The 19,406-nt window shown below is 39.4% G+C and overlaps 1 protein-coding gene across 3 annotated transcripts in view; it reads right to left on the bottom strand.

Moving 5' to 3' along the window:
- The window catches only part of LOC111866810 (protein O-mannosyl-transferase TMTC4), a 45,235-nt gene extending 28,136 nt beyond the window's left edge, over window positions 1-17,099 (bottom strand). For 2 of the 3 annotated variants that reach the window (XM_023856084.2, XM_023856086.2), the window contains exons 1-6: window positions 16,829-17,099; window positions 16,422-16,545; window positions 15,998-16,143; window positions 8,862-9,093; window positions 7,612-7,795; window positions 2,443-2,622 (exon numbers count right to left, since the gene is read on the bottom strand). In XM_023856084.2, coding sequence (XP_023711852.1) covers window positions 2,443-2,622; window positions 7,612-7,795; window positions 8,862-9,093; window positions 15,998-16,130 — 729 coding nt within the window. In that variant the 5' untranslated portion in view covers window positions 16,131-16,143; window positions 16,422-16,545; window positions 16,829-17,099. The remainder of the gene's footprint in view (window positions 1-2,442; window positions 2,623-7,611; window positions 7,796-8,861; window positions 9,094-15,997; window positions 16,144-16,421; window positions 16,546-16,828) is intronic. The other variant, XM_023856085.2, reaches the window with a different exon arrangement.
- Between the last annotated feature and the right edge of the window lie 2,307 nt (window positions 17,100-19,406).

Genomic DNA, 19,406 nt, shown 5'->3' with positions numbered 1-19,406 from the left:
CATTAAGGAAAATTACTTCCATGGTGCTTCTGAAGTGTTCAAAAAATGATGATTTACTGTATACATTCCCAAAGAGACTATTTTGAAGGAGATGGCAGGCAAAATTTAGTAAGTTAAGCCAGCATTTCTTTTTTGACCTAGTCCAAGAACTTTGCTATAGCACCTCGTAGAACAAATATTAATTCTGCACTCATAAACTATATATACACTTGACAGTGCTTTAGTAATCAGTGATAACAACATAGCATCTTCATATATTACACACTATAATACGAAGACAATGGGTGATGATGATGATATATATATATACCAAATTTCATAATTTAATACAGTTACATAGCACACACTTGCATATTTCTCCCTCATTAAAAGGAGAACCAGGATAGCTCAGCCAGGGTAGTAATAAGCTACAGGCTGGAGAGACAGAGATTTTTTCCTTTCTCCACAGTGTCCAGACCAAGTCTGGGGACCACACAGCCTCCTACCTAGTGAGTGCTGAAGTCTCTTCCAAATGCGTCTACAATTTTCCATAATATTCTCCAATAAAATATTTCACAAAAATCAATCCAGCAGTTCTCAAGCTGATTCATGTATACAAGCACACAAATGGAGGGACAGAGCAAATTTAATAGTGCTGTGCACAGCTGGAAACACACAAGGATAGGCCACAAACCACATAATCTAAGCAGTGATAACTGAGAACATAATCTATTGTGATTCCATTATGTATAATCTGGATAATCCTAATAAAATTTAGTGTCATGTAGTTAATGTTTTCCAGTAGCAACAGTGTCTGTCATACAACCAATCAAGGAGTTAAACGGTCATTCATACCCAACACTGATGAAGCAAAATACTGTGACATGACACTTGAAAGGTGGAGTAGAGGAGAGAGAAGAAATGGTCACTAGTAGTCATCTGCTCAACAAACATGTGTTTGCAGAAACAGGTATGCATGCAACAATAGAAGAGCTGTTGGTGGTGATGTTTTCTGTGTGGTTCATCCCGAGGCTACATAACTGGGCTGGATTAGTTAAGTCAGTTGCTGAACATGTTCACGGTATAGGACAAGGTGAAACCACACACAGAAAATATAAGAGGCTTAAACCTGGCAGCGGTCAAGCTTATGACCGTTCATATGACTAAGCTGCCACTGTAGCATAAGATATTAAGACAGGCATGATCTGTTCAGTAAAGCCTGTACTAACAGTGAACTTGTGTGTAGTGCAAAGGGAACAATTTTCAATAACATGTTATATGTGTGAAATGTACACATGGTGAAAAGACAAGCATATTTACAAGACACAAACCCATTTTCTCATTAGAGAGGATGTTGTATAGGGACTATTACCACAACAGTTGAGCTGGGAAAAAATCTCTGCTTGTGGGTCTCAACGGGCCTTGCACAAAGACGAACTGATTGGCAGCAAACCACCAGTCGTAAAGTAACTCTGACTATGACTTCGAAGTCAGTTGCAAGCCAGTTGCATCCAGCAAGGATGTGAGCATGGAAGCTGAAGAACTTCCACAGCTAGGAGCTGTGAGCTACTAACCCCTAGTGCAGACTTGTAACCAAGCAATGACTAATGATGACATAACACACACAGAATTAGTATGTGCTGTAGTGATTTTTTAAGTGCAAAGATTAGCAATAGCAATATAATTATTTGTAATTATGAGTTATAAGTGTCCAATAAATCTAATTAGCATTCCAAACCCTGTATCTGGTCACCAACACATGACAACTAAAAAGTGGAATAGTAAAGTCAGAAGAGATGGTTGCTGCCAGGCAAAGGGCCAATAAACATGTGTCCATGACAACTGATACAGATGCAACACTAGAAGATCTGTTGTTTTCTATGTGGTCTGTGCCCAGGCATGAATGAGGTAAGTTTGTCAGTTGCAGCCGACAGTCAAGGGCCAATAACCATGTGTCCATGACAACTGATACAGATGCAACAACAGAAGATCTGTTGTTTTCTACGTGGTCTGCACCCAGGGCCTGTGAAAGAGGTAAGTTTGTCAGTTGCAGCTGATAGTCATGTTTCAGAAGGTGATCCATCAGTCATGAGTTAATTGCAGGACAGCAGCAAGCCAGTAATGATCTGAACACGGAAGCAGATGCACACCCATTTTTGAGAGCTGCTACCAAGAAATGCCAGTGGAAGACATAAAATCATTAATGTTTGGTGTAGTGATTTAGTGTGTGTAAATCAGTGAAACTGTTAAAATTAATTGTAGTTATGAGTTACAGGTGTTCGATAAATCCAATTACCAATCTAACCCCCATGTCTAGTCACTAATATATGTGACAATATAAAGCATATTTAAGAAGCATAATTATTGTGAACACAAATATGAATTGAGTAGTGAAACTCAGTGAATTTCTTTCATAGTTTGGTGGCAGTTCAGTTTTGTGAACGCAAGTGTTCATTTACTTACAATAACAGTGATACCTTGTTCCTTACAGAACATGGCTGTGGCACAGAAGACCATGCTTAGCAGCAACATGGCAGCTTGGTATATGCCCCAGTCAAAATGCAATGAATTGCAGTATGCAATGAAACCCAGGAAGTAGAACAATGTACACAGCAGGTCTGCTCGACCAACCACACCTGCCACCTGGAGGAAAAGGAAAAACTGAATAACTTACTCACTCATTCACCCCATGGTCTTAGACAGATGATAATTATTCACACTGCTCAAGGAAAGTCCTGTTCTTATGCCATCTGATAACACATTACTGATATCACAAAAGCTGATTACAGTTTCTTGGATATGACACCATATAATATGGCAAATGTTACCAACTTTTGGAGAAACCTACTCCCCCCACCTTCAGCGCACAAAAGCCACCTGCACAGGAAAATTTGGATATAAGGAAATGTGGGAAGGAAACAGCAGAAGGCAGCAAATTCCTCTGGAATGGTGGTAACCTTCTACCAGATTACACTGTTCCACGTCCAAGTAGACAGTATCTCCACATTCATGGCTGTGAGAATTTTAATCTCATATTACAAAAGCCCACCAAAGGACTCTATCATAAGACATTTCAATCCAGTTCATCACAATCCAATTTATTATTAACCTCCTATTTATCAGTACTTTCTAAATGGTTCTGACAATGGCATACAACACTCATCCTATTTACAATTCAATTTTGAAAGCTGTCTCTTCCCAAAATTTTGTATCCATTTCTTGCTTACCAATGCATGCTATATGCACTTACCAATGAATGCTACCCATATATGCCATTTCCAATCCAAATTTCTTGATTTTTCAAACATTCTCCTAACCATATTATTCCCAAATACTCTCAATACTTTATTAAATACTAAATGAGAAGTCGAACCAGACAATAGTTGTACTGCCTTTTGTATATTATGCCAATAATCTAGTTATCAGACTATTTATCTCTATTGCAGTTCTCAATACTACCTGATTCACAGACCAGTAAAACAGCTGTGGGTTTTCTAAGGATCATTAACCCGTTGCCNCATATTATAAGGTAAGGTTATAAAACCACCATTTAAGATCATTTTAGTGAAAGTTTCATGTTCCTATCTCATAGAATTTAAGAACAATGATGAATAAATAATTTTCGAGCAAAATTTAAATGGCCGGCTGAATATATTACCGCAGGAGCCGCGGCCGCGGAATTTAAATGACCACGTCAAAGGGTTAATATAGTGTAGCATGTAGACAAGTTGCTAAGTAATGACTCTGTAAACAACACCCACTGCTAATCAACAGCTTCCTAAAATGCACCGAAGGACTAACTTGGAAGAGGTGATCTTTACACAGTCCATGCAACAGCTGCATGACACAACAACAGAACTGTTGGAAGCAGCACTTTCAATGAAATCCATGCCAAGACATCATAAGAAGGACGAATCTAGAGCTTAGGTAGATGGGGGAAAATCACCAGCCTGTAAGGGCCTGAACATGGAAGCTGAGGAAGCTACAGCATTGAACACCATTACCAGATGACTGGTGAAGACACAGCAGGCTGAGAAGACTTAGTGTGTAAAGGTAAAGTAAAGTTGTCCCTGTGCTTAACCAATTAGGCACTACGCCATGAAGGCAAATGGGGGAGTGGATGTATAGATCCACATTTTCTTGACCTCAACACTAGCTGGAGGCCCCTGCTGCTTTAACTCCGGGGAAGACCCACAGTACCCACTGGATATGACGCTTGATGGGCCCCAGAGCCAGTCTGGATTACTCGGAGTAGAGAAAATTCTTGATCCTACCAGGACTCGAACTCCAACCCCTCCGCCATTCAGCCTGTAGGCAGTTGCTATACCAACTATGCGATCCCGGCTCCTCAGACTGAGTGTCTGCAGTAGTGAATCGTACAGTGTGTGAATTAGCGATGGCGCTATATTTACTTGTGGAGGCATGCAGTAGCATAGTTGGTTGAGGCACTATGCTACAAGACAGAAGGTTGTGGGTACAATTCCCGATTAGGGCACGGGATTTTTCTGTTGACCTGATCGTTCCAGCCACATTGTGGCCCTGGAGTCAACTTAGCCTCTAACAGAAATGAGTAGCAGGAATCTTCCTGGGGATAGGCGGCTGGTGCATGGGAGCGACAACCTCACCACCATCTGCTAGCTTATTGTTTAGAGAAGTGTGGGCACCTCGACATCTCACAACCCTATGGGCCTTTGTGGCCTGTTACAGGGATAGCTTTACTACAGTTACTTGTAGTTACGTTCTGTCAGTGGTCCATAAATCCAATTACCAGTCCAAACCCCATCTATAGTTAACTCACACACGTGACAATACCTATTTCAATCTGTACAGTACAAATAATTTATATAAATAACTATTTATAGTGCACTGAAATGTGTTAAGTTGCAATATGAAAGATATATGCAACATTAAAATTGAAGAAATGTCATAATTACACTCAATGAATATTCAGTTAAAATTTGTGTATGATGACCAGGACTTTGAACTGTATGACATAAAGTTTCTGAGCAGGTTTGATTCAGTGAGTAATCTTATGTTTCAGCTCTGTGCCAGGTTCAGGAGTGTCAGAACTGCAAAAGGCTTGGTAACCAGTTTAAACCATTTTCATACCAATTTAAAAAGACACAGTAAAGAGAGATTAATCTTAGGTCTAGACATATTGATGTGATTCTGAGTCCTCTCCTCTATCTTCCATCAAACAATTTACAACATATCACAATTAGAATGTCTTATAGAAATGCATGGCCTTGTATAACTCAGTGGTTCCAAACCTTTCTGGTATAATACATAAGTTGTAATTTACTTTGTACAGTGACCCTTCAATTTACTGTTAAATGAATTTCTGACCCTAGACCTTCAGCAGTCACTGCACATTTGCCTACTCGTACTTTATACGCCCCTATTAATGGGGGATTTGTTGAAATATTTATAGTGTTTATAGTGTTATTTATTGTTCCGTGGATAGGAATGTAAGAACACCAATCATCTGACTGCAAGATATTGCTTTATAAGCTATGTTTTTTTTGTTTATTTTTTATTATTATTAAACATACTCATGTGGATTAAGTAGACCTCCCCTTCTTTTCACATGTTGCAAAAGCATAGTGCACCTTGCTTTGTGTGTGTATTGGACTTCTACAGAAATATAACAAGCACAAAACCTTGGCTGCAAGGCATAGCATGAAGTCAGTTCAGCTCAGTTTCACTGTGAGAGAAGCATTGCATAGTGTTCATGTGTGGTGAACCAGTGTGACATGGTCACGTTCGTGAGTGCACAAAGATGAAAGTGCAGAGTGTACAGTGAAACAGTGGAGGACTAGAAAAGATGACACCACAATCTTTAGTGGCTAAAGTCAAACAGTAATTAATTTTTAATTCACTTAGTGGGGGGTGGGGTCCAACTGGGTTCACTCGGCATGACGGCCAAAGGCAAACAGTAAACATTTGCTCCAAAACACAATAAACTTTACAATATTTCTTACTGTTTATTACCTATAGAGCTTGCTGTAATATTTAACCCACATGATGAGAATAATATGTAACCCCCAGCTGTAAACAAATATGTATCTCATCGATACATTATGTTCCAACATCTGTAAGATAGAACTGGCAGGCTTTAAGGTCACTGGTTGATTCACACTATGTCATAGGAAGAGCAAAGAGACAGCTACCCTTCTTTCCTTTTAGCCATTCCAACAAGTTAATGTAGCATGACATGCAACATGTACTTGAAGCCCAAATTTTGTATTGATCAATCTATGGGAACCAAAATAAAGACAATAGGTTTGTTTTGTCTTTTCTGTTACAGACTGATACTGTGATTCTGCTGCCCACATACACAAAACAAAACAGTATGACAAATTTACACACTCATGATGATGTCTCTTCATATTACCAAATTAAAGACCACTTTATTCAAAGAACAAAGGCAGCAGGACACACAATTGACCTCATATGCACACAACTTATGACTGTAACCAAATACTGTATAAATGCTCTTGTTATGACTTGTAACCTCTACCTTCCAGTCTGTCAACATTACCAAGTGACATTTTTTCTTAACATATGCATGAAATATAGTCATTACAGCATTCTTCCTCAGATGATACAAAATTTCATGTCAAGATCTGTAATCAGCATATCACAATTAATTTAAAAAGTTGGTTGTCTTTATGCTACCATAACACTGACTAGCATGAATACATTAATGATTAACTGCACAGACAATATGGTAACAAAAATACTCATTTGTAAAAAGTAAAGTTTTCCCTATAACAGGTTGTGGAGGCCCACAGAGTTGTGAGATGCCAAGGATTCCACATTTTCTAAACAACCAACTCACAGATGGCGCTCATGTTGTCAGCCATCCTTTACCACCACGAAGACTCCTAGTACTCTTTTCTGTCAGAGGCTGAGTCCACCCCAGGGCCACAGTGTGACTGGAAGGATTAAGTCAACTGAAAAATCCAAAGCTCTCAATGGGATACAATATTATATTTAAGCATCCTGTTGCACTTTATACGATATATGATATAACTCCGTCCTAAGTGCAAACTATATTTATAGGTCTTTCGTTTTGTTCCTCTCTATACACTACATGTTTCAGCCCCAAACGGCCATCATCAGGTGTATACACTCACATATCTGTTACACTGCACTTATTTATAACATTTAAAACTTAAAAACATAGGTCTTCCTGATTAGCACTTATAAAATCTTCAGTTCTAATTTAAAAGCCTTTAAACATTTTTTCTCTAGATTTTAAATTTTAAAAATGTCAGGGTTACTCGCCCTATGTCTATAGTGCTGCAGTGGCTTCTTCTTGTTTCTAGTATTGTATAGGTGTTATTCTGTGTAGTCTTCTTGTGTGCGTGCTGCTGCTTATCTTTACTACTATCCCCACTTTTCTGTGACCTCCCCTCCCTTCGCAATGTGTCTTCACAAAAAGGAAGTTTCTGCGCCCCACACTCTACTACAGGGGAAGGTGGACAGCAAACTGTAGAAGTTCAAAAGCTACAGTAAAAATTAAGAATTCTCAAGATCAGTCATTTAAAGGTTTTTTGCTAACCAAGATCCTGCCATCTAGTAAAATTTGGAGGCCACCATTCTGTAACAGTAAAAAAATTTGCTCACAGCTTCAGCATGAATGGGATGAACTGCAAACAGCACAGATGCAAGCAGAGCCGACCGGTGGGAAGCCCCACCTAACAGAAGGTTGAATATTGCTAGTGAAAGCATGGATACTATTGCATGGAGAGCTACATTCATCAGGTGAAATCCTCGAGGATGAAGACCACCAGCAAGCCAATAGTTCCACCTGGAGCAAAATATTACATTGTTACTAACACAAAGTTGAAATATTATAACAAGTCTGCATTTTTCAACTTTTTATTTAGCCAGAGATGGGACAGACAACATAGAAAATCATTCAGATGTACTAAAACTACTTCATGAGGAAACATTACTGTTGTTAAGTAACACGACACTGAATTCAATTCTTCAAATGATAAAAGAAAATATATACAATTTTTGTAGCCTGTATATGGACATCATCTGACAGCCTATCAAAATCCTCTAGTAGGTTGGGCTGGAGGGACATAGGACATTTACATCCCCTCACACTGTGTGTTCACACCTGTGGTTTGGTTGACAGGAACAACCTATATATATATATATTACAATTTCTCTCCAGTATCACCCCAATCAATATTTGAACAGCTATTGTAAAATGAGCATATAGGTCCAGTGACTATAATCCAAAGCTACTTCTACAGTGTTAAACAATCACCTCAGGCTCAAAACTTCTTGTGTAAAAATGTCACATGAAGATTTACATAACAAAATATTAATGTTACCCATTTGAAAGGAAAAGATTCTGACACAACCTGCATGATATTACAGTTCCAAATAAACGATTATTTACACAGTCATAAACAAATTTAGCCAGAGAGGGTTGTTATTGGACCCAAAAAGGAGTACTGACTCAAATGATGGGTACTCACTGGAAAGAATTTGAATGAAATCAGTGCCAGACGAACATTCTTCATAAAAATCACTTAGAGATCTTTCAGAGAAAACAGGCTACCATTTAATGTTTCAGGTTTCATGTTTCGACTCTGTTCTGTTTCCAAGAAGGAACTTCAACATGGAAACATAAACATCTCATGGAAGTGCAAGTAATGGCTGCATAACAACATAAACCATTTGCAGCATCTGCTTTGATCTAGATGTGCTGTTTGTGATTTGTTGGTCTGGTGACTATATTACAAGTCCAGACACGCAGAGTGTGAGGTGACATAAATGGAGTCTCTCTCTCTCTCTCTCTACACCCCAAGTGGCTAAAGGATTTTCAGGAGATTCTGGGATGACTTTCCAGTACTCACCTAAAAGACAGAACAGTAAGAGGACGATATGACTTGTGGCTTGCATTGTGGGTAAGACGTGTACCCCAGAAGTCATTATACAAAAGATTTGAGATGGGTGTTTCAGGTTTCAAATCTTCATTATTTATAATGGCCTCTGAGTCATCAAAAACAAATCCTCCATCCAGAGAATTTATATAGCATACAACTGCTGCAGTACCAACAAGTATGACTGATAAAGATGTAGGCACTCCTGTGGACAAAGTTAATTTATTAAATTAAGGCAAGCTTTCCTTATAAGTTGGTTCTCAGTTATGACTACTATATGAAATCTGTACACAGTTCGACTGTCTTACATAAAACAGTTAGCTTAATAGGGAATGCTATTCAGAACAGCAGGTGACCACAGAAAATTCCCTTATTCTTGAATGCAGCCACAGCAAATGTTTGAGAATCACCACTGGCAACACATTATATCATTCCTGCCTTTCAGTTACTGTTTGAAGGAAGTGAAGTTGGTTGAAGCCAATTTCACATAATGGCAGAAAGAATGAACAGTTAGGTGCAACCACATGAATAACAAAATATAATTCTACAAGGCTTCTGAGAAGAAGTCAGGATAGGTATAGAGACAGGCTACAGGGTGGATGGCGCAGGTTCAATTCATGGCAGTGCAAGAATTTTCTCTTCTCCACAATGTCCAGACCAACTCTGGGGTCCACCCAGCCTCCTATCCAATGGGTAACAGGGGCTCCTTCCCCAGGGGGTAAAGTGGCAGGGGTGTGAAGCTGATCACTCACCTCCATCTAGTGCAGAGGTCAACAAAGGTGGAGCTATACCTCCATATGTTTACGTAACATACTGCTTATCTAATTAAGCACAGGGACAATTTTATTTTTTTTTTCAGAGGGAAGAAAATGGTACCTTTTACCAGCTGATATGGCATGATGAAGTCACTCACATCACAATATGACACAAAATAACACACACTTAAAGCAATGAAAACACATTCAATTTCACTATTAATCAGATACCTATTATTTGTATATAAATAAAATAAACTGTTCATTATAAGAAACAGTTTAATATTTGGATTATACTCAGTTAACCGCACATTAATAATAATGGAATTATCTCCTCATTTATGTTGAAAGAGACTCTTGTACCTAACAAAATGTACAACTGGAGTCATCATACATCAGGATTAACAACAAAATGTTTTAGTATTGGCATAATCAGTTACAGTAACTGAATTTCAAGCTCAATTTTTAGGTATTCTTCACCTGAAGTACATGAAATAATTGCATAACCCAGAGCTCTTAACTACCCTTTCTGTTACCATGTTCAAATCCAAATTACTAAGCATATTATTCAAAGTCAATTTTAAAACTGGACTTGATGGTAACTGCATTTCATTATTCACAGACTCAATTATATTGGGAAGTCTTCAGCAAACACTGTTAGGCTATATTTCTTTACTGAAAGCCATCACAACACAACAATTAATAATATATGTCTCTGACATTAAGGGAGGAACATAGACTGAGGGTGTTCCAGAACAGGGTGTTGAGGAGAATATTTGGACCAAAGAGAGACGAAGTGACAGGAGGTTGGAAAAAACTGCATAATGAGGAGCTTCATAACTTGTATTCTTCTCCAAGTATAATTAGAATGATCAAGTCAAGGAGGATGAGGTGGGTAGGTCATGTAGCACGAATGGGGCAAAGAGGAATGCATATAGGATACTGGTGGGAAAGCTAGAAGGAAAGAGACTACAGGGAAGACCAAGGCGTAGGTGGGTGTACAATATTAGAATGGATCTTAGAGACACAGGGTGGGATGGTATGGTTTTGACTGATCTGGCTCAGGATAGGGACCAGTGCAGGGCTCTTGTGAATACAGTAATGAACCTTCAGGTTCCATAAAATTCTAGGAAATTGTTGAGTAGCTGCAAAGTTGGCAGCTCCTCCAGAAGGGCTCAGNATCTATTCTTTTTTACTAGAAAGCTGTCTAGAGACATTTGTTTTTGCCGACACTTAAAAATTTTGTGAAAATGCGACACAGCATTATCATTAAATAAATTTGTAGTGCGCATAGCCACTGCCTTATTAGGGTGATGCTTCTCAATATACAATGCAACAGTTTCCCATGCTTTCAGCATTTCTCTTATTGTGCCAGAAGATTGTTGCTTTGCTGTTACCTGCTCCTCCTCCTCTGACAAACTCTCCTCCACAACTTATTGCTGTGAAACACAATGCAACACCATAAGTTCTTCAGTGGTCAGCTCTTGGCCATGCTCTTCCACAAGCTCATCAATATCATTGTTATCCACTTCCAGCTCCATGATCTTGGCCAAAGACACAATCTCGTTAACTACAGGCTCCACAGGTATTACCTCAAACCCCTCAAAATCATATTCGACAACGTTCTCCGGCCAAAGCTTCTTCCAAGCAGAAGTGAGGGTTCTCTTGGTAACCCCTTCCCATGCCTTTTCGATCATCCTGAGGCAGGCAACGATGTGGAAGTGATATTTCCAAAACTCTCTGCAAGTGACATTGTTCCCTTCAGTCCCCTCAAAACAACACTCGAAGAGTGCTTTAGTGTACAGCTAGATCAGCCACACTCACATCTCGTTCTCGCTTTTCAATGATTTTATGTTTCATTTCTACGGTTATTTTTATTCTCTTGTGGCTGTCTTTTTGCGGCTTTTTCTTCGGTGACATTTTTGCAAGGGTTATTAAACTTTGCACAAAAAATCACAAATAATATGTCTGAACACAAGTTTGGAAAAATGTGTGATCACAAGCGACACTAAGATGCTAGTGGGACGAGTGCTAAACACAGACTGATATAGCAAGCGCACAATCCGGGACTTCCCCTCTCGTCACTTGTTAAGCGAGTCATTTTCTTTACAATTTGTTTTGCTCGTTATGAGAGGTGCTCGTTAAGCGAGGTTCCAGTGTAGTACTTTACCACATGTAACGGCTTTCAAGAAGCCATCAGGTAAATACACTTAAAAGCTTCTTTAGCTATTGAACTGCATGCTAATTAGAGTTGTAATCTATCTCCTCGCCAGATCAGACATTTACACATAAATGGAGGCACCCATCAGATAATAGAAATCAAAATTAAATAATAACGTACAATATAGCAATGGGCCTCCGAGCACCATAACAACCGTCTGTGTATACAACATGTCCGCATAAGCAACACCATATATTATTATGATTAGAACTACCTACTTTGAAATATAATTATATGTACAACTCTTAACTGTATTTTAATTATGTAACTAGTCCATTTTAAGACTTTTACTTTCAATGTAATTTTATATTTTATATTATTGTATACTATTTGAAAAATCTAATAAATGGTGGTTCAAATATGACCGAGACTGATTTGTGTGTAAACAAGCCGCAATGCGCAGCAGCTGTGCGACCTTGAGAGAGTGAAGTCACAACCTCCACCCTCCCTCCTGTTTGGGTTAGAACCTGTTCAGTCCTGTCTGGGAGTTGCTAGAGTGATGAGCAAACAGAAGGTACCGCGGAGCGTAGAACAACGTATTGTGATCAAATTCCTCGCTGAAATTCATAACAGACTCCAGCAACAGTATGGGGAAGTGTCTCTCTCATGGACTCGTGTGTTTGAGTGGTGTAAGTGCTTCAGAGAGGGCAGAGAGAGCGAGGAGAATGAACCATATAATCATCGGCCGCAAACATCCATCACTGAGCCAAACACTGATCATGCAGACCTGCTTATTCTTGAGAATAGGTGCATCACTATCAAGGACACTGGAACAATGCTGTCCATCAGTGTTGGTAGTGTAGAAGACATCGTGAAATACTACCTGCAGTATCGCAAGGTGAATGCACGGTGGGTAAAACACACTTTGACGGACATGAACAAAATGGTGCCCATGCAAGCTGCCAGTCATTTCCTACAGCAGTTTGAAGACAATGGTGATGCATTTTTTAAGTCTATAGTGACCACCGATGAAACGTGGGTGCACTATTTCATTCCTGAGTCCCAGCAGTCATCATGTGAGTGGCAGCATACCAGTTCTCCCAAACCCAAGAGAGTGCAGAGGAGCCGTTCGGCAGGAAAAGTGATGGCAACGTTCTTCTGGGACTGGCAGGGGGTTATCCATGTAGACTTTCTGACAGATGCCCGAACACTCAATGCAGCTTATTACTCAGACCTCCTGGCAACAGACGTGTAGGAAAAGTTCCAGTCCAAGAGGAAGACAGGTGGAAAGCGGGTAGCCTTCCTTCAAGACAATGCACGCCCCCATATGGCCAAAATAATGGAAACCCTCCGGAAATTGAAATGAAACCTTCTGACACATCCGCCGTACAGTCCCGATTTGGCTCCAAGTGATTTCTACCTGTTCGGAAGTCTCAAATCAGACTTGCAAGGCATGCAGTTTGTGGACAACAAGTGGTTACTCTGCCAACCACAAGCCTTTTTTGAAAAGGGCATTATGATGCTTCCAGAACATTGGAAAAAATGTGTGCACTCCAGAGGGGAGTACATTGAAGACTGACATGTGCAAGTAAATATTTGGCAATTATGGTTTAAAAAAAATCAGTCCCGGTCATATCTGAACCACCTTGTACTACATCATGTAATTAGCATGCAATTCAATAGCTAAAGAAGTTTCTTAAATGTATTTACCTGATGATGGCTTCCTGAAAGCTGTAACTTGTAGTAAAGTACTACTTGAAACTACAAACACATATTATTGTTATGTTGTGATGACTTTCAATAAAGAAATATATAATACACAACAGGATGCACTCACTGAAAACTGTTAGGCTACTTTAAGTTTGCTGTCTATTTGTCTGTAACTGATAGCTCAGTCGGTACAGCAACAGGCTATGGGCTTGATGGCCAGGGTTCAATTCCTGGCAGGGACAGAAGTTATCTCTTTTCCACAAAACCTATACCCACCATGGGGCCCAAACAGCCTCCCAGCCAATGGGTACTGGGGCTCTTTCTCTGGGTGTAAAGCAGTAGGGGCGTGAAGCTGACCACTCACCTCCACCTAGTGCCAAGGTCAAAAATGGTGAAGCTATACCTCCACTCTCCAATATAGATTCATAGAAGGGCCCATACCATTACTGGTCTGTAAAACATGTATCACGGGAGTAGGGTTTTTCTGAGTACTTCGGTTTCCTCTGTCAATTACCATTCCACTAACTGCTCTATATTAATTCATCATACTATCAGTTGTGAGTAGTATTCAATCAGCAGGCAATGGCATGAGCACAGAACTCCCGTGTGGAGGTGGGGTTGAATAACTCCACCGTGACCCTGCAAGTCATTGGAGGAGACAAAAAGGGAAGTATCAAATCTGAGACAGTAAAATATGGTCGCAAGTCCCAAGGGACTCAGACCCGAGAAAGACAGTGCTAGCAATGACCAGCAGCATATGCAAAAGACAGACCCATCCTCTCACCAGAGAGGGCACCCCACAAAGAAGACCCTAACTGTCAAACAGTAATAGATGTCGGGGCTCAACACCAAGATTTACTGAGTGACTGATTGTCAGTCACAATGTGACTTTGACTTGAGCACAGAAGCTGAAGAAATAAAAATCTCCACTGCTGAGAGCTGTTACCAAACAATGACTAGGGAGGACTAAAATACTGAGGCTTAGCTTGTGCTGTAGTGATTTGTAAAGTGTGCAGATAAGCGATAGCACTGGAATTGCTTGCAGTTCCAAATTGTGTGTATAAGTGGTCAATAAATTCATTCACCTATCCAAATGCTGTCTATAGTCACTATACATATGACAGTATGAACTACTAATTAGCTCTGTCGATAACCAGCAATGAATAGCTACATGGGATACAAAAGAAAAAAAAAAAAAGAAAGAAAAAGAATTTGTTCCACACTTTCCATTTGGTGGTAAACCATCAGTCTCTAGATCTAATTTTAAAATATGGCGGAGTTATTTGTGCACCTTTGCTCTCACGACAGTTTGATGTAATTACATTATTCTCCAATAAACATCCGTAGTTCCTATACTATTATTAACATAATTTCCTGTTGCTATATTTGTAAATACCATGACATGACAGCTGAAAGCTGGAATAGTGCAACAAATAAAAGCAACCACTGCCAGGTAATGGCATGGTATGCAACAGAGGAACTGCTGGATGCATGTTTTCTATGCAATCCATGCCTAGCCTATACAGTTAAGTATGAAAAAGGAAAGTTAGTTCAGCTGTGAGATGGTTGCCAGCCAGTTAGGACATGAGCATGGAAGCAGAAGAATATTCACTGTCTGGGGCCATTACCAAGCAAACAACTAGTGAAGTCATATAAAACTTTATGTGTGCTGCAGTTACAGTGATCTTTGGAGTTAGTAAACCAATGAGGCTGTTATAGATACTCATAGTAATAAGCGTTCAATAAATCCAATTACCAACGGAAACCCTGAGACTAGTTACTAACACATAAAAATAAACATAAATTATAAAGCAGATAAAGGTGAAAGAAGATGCAGATACATTACACAACTGACATGCCCAGCATGAACAATCTACCTGTTCCCTGACACAACACATTTCAATACTTATGAGTTCTTGGGCTTCTTTCCCCTATTGGGGAGTCATCTCTAATGATCTGAACAAGTCTATCTTTTGTCATTCTTCAAATGTGTTTTCTCAGTTCCTTCTTACATTCATTCATTCAGCATCCTACTGATTGAATTTCATGCCATTCTCTAACAGCCTGCTTTCTTACATGATCAACCCCTATCTTTCCCAGTTTCTCTCAAGGCATTTACTTCTGCAACCTTCAGAATTTGCTTTGTTCTGGAAGTATCTGATCTGGCTTCTGCTACATAGGTTAGGACTGGTTGTACTGCCTGCTGGAGTGCTGTACAATAGGTACTGGTCATGTGTGAGCTATTAGCTAAGGCCCAACAGGAACACCATAAATTGGCAAATGAGACAATGGCCAACAAAGAGCCAGGCTAAAATCCTACTTGAGACATTACCCTAATTGCTTCAGCATCACAGAAATGTGCCAGAACTTTTCTAATATAAATCAACTCTCATTCATCTCTTAAAAGCTCCTTAAAAGAATATTTAAATTCAAACCTCTCCAAATTGATGTAACATTTCAAATGTTTAAAAAATAATACTTACTGGGAAAAGGTATGTCTGAATCCCAGGATCTTTTATTTAATTTCCTCTGCTTCCCACTGACACTACTATGATGCGGACGCAAGTTTTTGGTGATACCATTTAATGAAGCCTCAGACCAAACTTTCAGGTTCATGATATACTGGTCACTGAAAGCAACCCAACTTTCTATTATTAACTTCGTAAATACAAACAAAATATTAAGTAGACTGCAAAGGGTTCAAGTAGATCATGAAGGGTTCTGATGATGGTGTATGAAAATTGGGATCAATGGGTTTTTGGACTCTCTCCATTTTCACGTACTCTAAAGAACACTGAAGAACACAACAGTGTCCATTTCGCATCAAGATACTGAATATTCAGAGATATACATATCTATTCCATATTTCCTCATAGCAGGATTTTATTAACATATGAGGAAACTTACATATATTTATTTATGGTTTATTTAATAACACTGTCTGATGAATGATGTCACTGAACAATATGAACTGGAAAGCATTTGGAAAGGTGCGATAGTGGAGTCATCTAAGTCTGCCGGCCTGGTGTACCTGCGAAAACACATGAAAAATCTCAGTATGCCGACTTTCCGGTCTCACATTCAAACCGCGAACTTCCGTATACGAGCATATATAACGGATATGACAACCTTCCGGCTACGTAGCTCTGTAACATCAATATACTGGTTGCAAGATTCCCACGTTCTTACGAGGAGCAACTTTTGATGACATCGTGTAGTTCCAGTTCATGTACATTTTGGTGGAACATACCGCCTCCAATCATTAACGCCAAATATACCACACAAAGAAAACGAAAGCTAAGCTTCCTTCTTACCTTCTTCTACCGCATTACACGGAACACGTGGGGTGAGGCCCCGGAAAATAGTACCCATCAGTAATAATCAGTATGAATGAAAAACGTCTTTAATGCATATATAGTCCATATTTTATTCACACTTTCGGCTACGGGAAATTGGATGAGCTAAGATGTTGTTTATTCCCATAAACGCATTGTTCAGTTGAGGAAAAAACACGACTCCTGACTTCATAACGTATTATTTTTCATTCACAAAAGCGACATACATTCCATCTTCGGGATCTTCAGAATGGACGCATTCCTTTCGATAAATCGCAACGTTCATGCATTTGGTAACCTTCGACCTATGAGACTTACAACCACAAAAAAATAAAAAATAAGAGATAATTAAAATGTTAAAGTTTTTAAAAATAACTCATAAAGATGATAAAAAGATTAGAGAGGTTAAAAAATACTGTTACTAAATATATGGCCGATTTACGACCTGTCAGTCGGAACGGAAGTTGGTCGTAAGTCGACCAAGTGTATACAGCAATGTTATGCAAAGGCGATCACAGCAAAATAATTGCAATGACGAAGAAATCTATTCAGAAGTTTCATATTTTGGGATATAACGTTGTGTAGTTCGGTCAGAGTCGAAAGTAAACCGAGGTTCCGAACGTTCCGAAGGAACTCCATCTTTAGGGTAGACGAGTAAGTAAAGCTATATACCAGCATAAAGCATGCAGGAAGCAGAGCCTTCATTCCCTACGAAAACTATTCACTTATTGACTTTTTGACAGTGAGAAACTTCGTAATGCAACAATGTTCTGACGTTGAGTTATGTAAATGGAGGTCCCAAGAGCCCACGAATGTCACCCGCCACGAGAAGTTTTATTTCAAATACGATCGAATAATTCGAGTGTGGTACACTATCGAACAATCGAGTAGGGATTTCTCAGTATGTGTGTTGCTTATACTCGTAGGTTTCATGCTTGGTTTGCTTGGTTTATTCTTGGACCCTAAAGATGGAAGGGGAAATGTTCTTCCGAAACGTCAGTTTGCATGGAACGGACTACACGGCGTTATATCCTAGAAGACAGAACTCTTTATAACCACGGCTGTGAGAACCATAAATCCGTGGAACAGGAAGTACGTGACTGTATGAGAATACATTTATTGACTTTTTTAAACATCGTTTGAGATACTGGCCCCTGTTTCTGCCCTCAGACAAAAGAAAACGCCCATTCACTTGGGACCAGTCAATAGTTGTCGATGGAAGTAATCCCAGTCTCCAGTCCGAAAATACTAGGCATTCTACTAGAGGATACATTTTTAGAAAAGAAGGATGATAGAAGTCTGTATTCGAATGCAACATAAAAAGGTATTATAGTACTACTGCTGTTATAATCTTACACCACTCTGGTGACCACAATCATTTCACATAGCATATTGTTTGTATTTAAGTTTTTAGATGTCTTTTTAAGTCTTATATCATGTATAATGATCCATGGACACGAAATAAATGAAATGAAATGAGATAGTTGTGGACAGGTCAGTATCAAGGTCATGTACATTTATATGTATTGTTAAATAACTGCCAGTTAGGTGGATTCCTTGTCACCACGGCATGGCTCGTCCTTAGGTTGCAGAGGGAAGCTGTAAATACTGAATAAGCCGTCGTGGACAGCCGACAAGGGGTGGTCCTCCAGCTTCGGGGTTGGGCGTGGGGCTAACAACTCCTCATCGTAAGAAATAAGTATGTTACGAAAATGAACACAAAGCCTCAGACCTGGACGGATTCCTTGGATAAACAACCTAAGCTAAAGAAAATGGATATGAGATTTGGCACTTGGAATGTTCGAAGTTTGCAGAGGGCAGTGACAGAAGAAATCTTAAAATATAAGTTAGATATAGCAGGAGTACAGGTCAGATGGCATGGAGGTGGCATTGCACCAGCAGGTGACTATACATTTTTCTGTGGAAAGGGGAATGAAAATCATAAATTAGGTACAGGTTTTTTTGTACATAAGAGAATCATATCAGCAGTTAAGAGGGTAGAGTTCATTAGTGATAGGATATCCTATGTAATACTAAAAGGTCACTAGTGTGATATCATTGTTATGAATGTTCACGACCCAACAAAAGATAAAATTGATGACATAAAGGATAGATTCTATGAAGAACTAGAACATGTATTTGATAAATTCCCGAAGTACCCTATGAAAATTTTGTTAGATTTCAATGCCAAAGTAGGGAGGGAAAGCATTTTCAAACCGTTTGGGAATGAGAGTTTGCATGAAATTAGTAATGATAATGGAGTTAGAGTAGTAAACTTTGCCACATCAAAAATCTTACTGTCAAAGGTGCAGTGTTCCCACATCAGAACATCCATAAATTTACTTCGGTATCTCCTGATGAGAAGATGCAAAATCAGATAGACAATATTTTGGTAGATGGGAGATTGCACTCAAGTGTACTTGATGTCCAATCATTCAGGGCAGCAGAGTGTGGAAAACATCGCCTCCAAAGTTGGCATTTCCGTGGGATCTGTGCACAAAATCCTGCATGAAGACCTGCGAATGCGGACAGTGTCCTCCAGGTGGGTGCCACGTAT

The sequence above is a fragment of the Cryptotermes secundus genome, unplaced genomic scaffold (genome assembly GCF_002891405.2).
Source record: "Cryptotermes secundus unplaced genomic scaffold, Csec_1.0 scaffold446, whole genome shotgun sequence".
NCBI classification, from domain to species: Eukaryota; Metazoa; Arthropoda; class Insecta; order Blattodea; family Kalotermitidae; genus Cryptotermes; species Cryptotermes secundus.
This window is presented reverse-complemented; position numbering and strand designations above follow the sequence as displayed.